At 35.2% G+C, this 4,864-nt stretch overlaps 1 protein-coding gene across 1 annotated transcript; it reads left to right on the top strand.

Moving 5' to 3' along the window:
- The first annotated feature begins 689 nt into the window (after positions 1–689).
- Positions 690–1,640, top strand: LOC128635261 (olfactory receptor 2AT4-like). The gene has a single exon (XM_053687212.1). The coding sequence runs from the start codon at positions 690–692 to the stop codon at positions 1,638–1,640; it is 951 nt and encodes a 316-aa protein (XP_053543187.1).
- Positions 1,641–4,864: the final 3,224 nt, after the last annotated feature.

Below are 4,864 nucleotides of genomic sequence, written 5' to 3'. Positions count from 1 at the left end.
GGGCCTCAATTACACCCACCATTAGCCCCTTATTCTTCAGGGCTGGTATTTCACCAGCAGGGGTATTGTCAGCTGCAATAGAGGGCCTATTGAATGATATTAGACGTTAGCCCACTCATCAAATATTACCACCAGCCATCTGTGTTTAACCTGACCAGTAATTTTATGTTATGCTTCATTAATGCTCTAATTTACATGAAAAAAGGACTAGTTATCATTTTTATTATTTGGCAACAGTCCCAACAAAATTGTCAGTAAGGATGTCTCATAACATGGCTTATTTACACTATTTTTAGAGATTAAAAGGTAGCTTCTTACACATGTCTCAGGAGATTTACTGTACATGTGACATGTACACTATGTGTTAAGATAAATAAATTGCCCTGGAGCACGGACACATTTCCTGATGTGCTATGAATCTGTAAAGGTATGGAGAGAATCCATAATGTGTTAATGTCTTTTGATAATTAATTATTTCATTGTCATTTAATTTGAAATCTAGTGTAATATCAAAATTTATCTAAAATAAAGAGAAATGTAATATAACAAAAATGTAAGCTTTTTTTTATGTTCTAACCATTTTAATTTATAAGTAAATTGTATTAATTTACACAGTGTACACCCATGCTGTAAGATGCTGGAATATATCTGCAGTAAATCTGAAATTTTCTCTTTAAGGACGTCCGATAATGTCAGGAGGAAACATGACCTTTGTGAAGGACTTTTTCATTGTTGGTTTTCCTGGACTTCATCCTAACTACTATGCCCTTGTATCTGCATTTATGTTCTTAATTTATATGTGCATCTTGATAGGGAATGGAATTTTTCTTCTGTTGTTTGCAACAAACAGAAGTCTTCATAAACCAATGTATTTTATTTATATAAGCCTCGTGTTGTCTGATGTATTGTTCAGTACATGCACCTTACCAAAGATCATTGCTCGATATTGGTTCGACGATGGGACCATTTCTTTTGCAGCTTGTTTTTTTCAGATGTACTTAGTGCATTATTTTGGTGTGGTCAATTCATACACACTAGCTGTAATGGCCATAGATCGATATATAGCAGTCTGCTACCCATTTCGTTACCATTCCATTATGTCAAATAGAAATATATTAATTATGTCCATTGTAGTCTGGATTTTTGCTCATTCTAGCATTATAATGATGGTTGTTCGGGCTTCCCCCCTCCCTTACTGTGGAGCCAACACCATTGTTCAATGCTATTGTGATCATGTATCTGTTACCCGACTTGCATGCACTGACAGGACTCCATATAGTTTTCCTGCTTTTGTTTATGCCATGGTAGTACTGTTGGGATCTCTTGCCATTATTGTTTTCTCCTACTCCTGTATTATTTTAGCTGTCCTACAAATATCAAGTGCACATGGGAGGCTAAAGGTTTTTTCCACATGTAGTTCTCAACTTATTATAATTGCACTCTTCTTCTTACCCAGGTGTTTTAATTACTTGGCTGCGAATATAGGTATAACCTTTAATGCTGATTTGCAAATAGCCATCATTATGCTGTATAGCCTGTTACCGCCAATGATCAACCCTTTACTCTACAGTTTAAAAACAGAAGAAGTTAAGAAAATCTTTATAAGAAAAGTAAAAAAAGGCCAAGTTAGCTTGACCTAATATGAAAGATCTTGAAATATATTATGGTACATGTGGACTGGGTTTTTGTACTGGTTTGTACTGTAATTGGATTCACACATCATGCCTGAGTTCAGCTGATAATAATCTTAATTCTTTGGAAAAATTCTAAATATGTATTTTGAAATGGGCAGGTAAAGAAACACACAGTACTTAAATCACAAATGTTCAATTTATTTTTCACAATTGGGCAAGGCCAAGTATATTCCATGCTTTAACATGCTTAATTCAATATCACTCAAAGCTTGAAAATATGATGCACTTTTATTAAAAGTGAGAATTAAAAAAAAACAGTCCATGGTCAAACAGGCAAACAGGATAAAAAACAGAGAGAAGCAACGTGTTGAAACCAGAGATACAATAAGGTATTAATGCTCAGAATTCATTTAAAACAATTAGCCATAATTTTCTGCCAATATTCCAATATTTTAAAGCAAATTTAGATGACGCTTTTTAGTGTAATATATCTTTATTAAATTTGATTTTAGTATGTGTCCACCATACAAAATAGAATTTATGGATGATTATCATATACAGACCCACTACCCATTCAGCAGCAACTTCGAATCCAGCCGACATTACAATGCTCACATGCACCTGAATTCTAACCCACCTGTTTCCTGTTTTTCTTCAACCACTCTGTGTACTTACACAACTTTTTCATGTATCTCCTTTGCAAGGTTTGTGATTTTTTTGCGCAATTATAGTACATTTTAATGTAATACATTATGAATAAAGTGCAGTGTAATACTTAAAGTACTGAATAGTCATTGTAAGACCTGCTATTAGAGAGAAGGTTGAGACTCCAGGTGCAGAATGCTTATTACAAAACAAAGCCCACAAAATAAATAAAGTTTCATCACAGGATCTGCTAGTAATTGAAATGTTGTAACAGGCAGTACATGCAAGAAAGCCCTCAGACATCATGTGAAAAAATAAGTACAGAAAATACAGAAGTACAGAAATAACTTTGTGTAGGCATTTTGCATAATTGTCCACCAGGCTTGCTGGAATTTTTGACCACTCATCAAGGCAATATTCTTTCAATTACATTTACATTTATTTATTTTGCAGATGCTTTTTTCCAAAGCGACTTACAAATGAGGAAATACAAGTGAAGCGATATGGAGAACAATACAAGTAGTGCTATCATACAAGATTTTTTAATTTAGTTCTAGAAAAGCAGAGTGAGTAGAGTAGAGGTATAAAAGCCAGTGTAAGGTTTTTATTTATTTATTTAGTTAGTTAGTTTTTTAAGATAATGTGGGGTTTGCGTTTTAGGGTTTAGTTATGTGCTCATGGAAGAGGTGGATCTTTAGCTGTTTTTTGACAGATTCTGCTGTCTGGATTGAGGTTGGAAGCTCATTCCACCAGTAAAGGACAGTCAGTGTGAAGGTTGTGGAAAGGGATCTTGAGCCACGCTGAGTAGGCACTAATAAGCGTTGGTTGCTAATCGATTGCAGATTGCGTTGGGGAATGTAAGCCTTTAGTTGCATGATCTTTGAGGGTTTTCCTGCATGTACTGCTTATTTCAAATCCCTCACACCATTTCAATGGGATTCAAATCCAGGCTTTGACTAGGTCATTCCATAACCCTCCATTACTTCTTTTTTGAGCCATTCCTTGGTGGATTTGCTAGTGTGCTAAGGATCATTATCCTGTTGAAAGGTCCACTTCCAGTTCAACTTTTGAACAGATGACCTTAAATTATCTTCAAGCACTCCTTGATATGATGCAGAATTCATAATTGAATCAATGAATGCAATCTGTCCACTTCCTGAGGCAGTGAAACAACCCCAAACCATTTTTGCCACCATGCTTCACAGTTGGTATGAGGTACTTCTCATGAAAAGCTGTCTTTGGTCTGCACCAAACATGTCTGCTGTTACTGTGGCCAAACAACTCTATCTTTGATTTGTCTGTCCAGAGAACAGTATTCCAAAAGGTTTGGTCTTTGCTTATATCCTCATTGGCAAACTGTAGTTTTGCAAAGGTTTTTTCCTGGGACACCTCCAATGCAGGACAAATTTGTGCGATCTCTTTCTGATTGTAGACGCATGCACTTTGACACCAACAATTGCAAGACTTATTGGCAGATCCTGTGATGAACTTGTGGGCTTCTTGGAGACTTCTTTTGTATATATTTAGGTTAAGGTAAATAACATTACATTGCAATATATATATAGTTACTTTTACATCATAACATCATGTGTAAATATTTTGTAACAGGAATCTATTGACTAGCGTTTAAAACATGTATTTGTATGAGTAATTCCATTATGTTATGCATTAAAAGGCGTATGGCAAGTGATGTATGGAATTACACAATCGAGTCATGGTGCAGTAAGAATTAATTTACTTGACAGCAAATATGCGAGGATGAACCCTGCCCCCAAATGAGCCCAAAATCCATCCAGAGAGCGCAGTCGAGTATTCAGACCAAGTGTAAAAATGTCCTCAGATTCAAGCTGTGTTTAGAAACATGCTGAATAGGTGAGCCTGATGATTTATATTTTCAGACATGTTCCGAAGTAACAGCACTTCAACCTCATGGTTAAATTAGTTCTGTGGGCCTAACTTGAGGGAAATGCAAAATGCTGCTCATTAGAAAGAAAAAAACGCTTGGAATATATTAGAAAACATATCTGCTAAAACATCCTGAAAGAATAGCTTGAATATGTCAAGCTGTCAAAAAGCTACAGTAAAGGAGGATATGTTGATAAATGTGCATTTTAAAGCAAAGTTAGCTGTACCCTACTGTGACAGATATTTAATCAAAATAGTTGTTCTTTGTTAATAAGAATGCTGAATATTTTTGGAAAGGTAGTGGCTCGAAATCATAGTGCATACTGTATCTAGGAATCATGCGGTCTGAATATGTAAAGCAAGTGGGTTTACTTGCAAAAGGTATGGTCAGATACAAATAATTACGTCAAAAGTATGCGCAAAGCCTCAACAGTGAGGGATTAAAAGGCCCATCCCTCAGTCTGTGGGCAGCTTTGTAAGAGCCTGGATCAAAATTTAGGGAAGGTATGATTCAAGTGTTGTGGATACAGTATCTTTTATATATCTTTATTATATTTTGTATCTTCCACATATACATATATGATTTCACTAAATGAAAAATTCATTTTAAACCAAGAAAGATTTTTTAACTGTAGTCTTGTGTAAAATATATGGTAAACAATTATGCTCTTTTTTGTCAG

Source organism: Ictalurus punctatus, chromosome 17, assembly GCF_001660625.3.
Source record: "Ictalurus punctatus breed USDA103 chromosome 17, Coco_2.0, whole genome shotgun sequence".
Classification (NCBI taxonomy): domain Eukaryota; kingdom Metazoa; phylum Chordata; class Actinopteri; order Siluriformes; family Ictaluridae; genus Ictalurus; species Ictalurus punctatus.
Note: the sequence above shows the minus strand (reverse complement) of the source record. Positions and strands in the feature narration are given on the sequence as shown.

Bases quoted from the DNA above. Each gene is read 5' to 3' on its own strand.
- LOC128635261 (XM_053687212.1), top strand. From the start codon at position 690: ATGTCAGGAGGAAACATGACCTTTGTGAAGGACTTTTTCATTGTTGGT.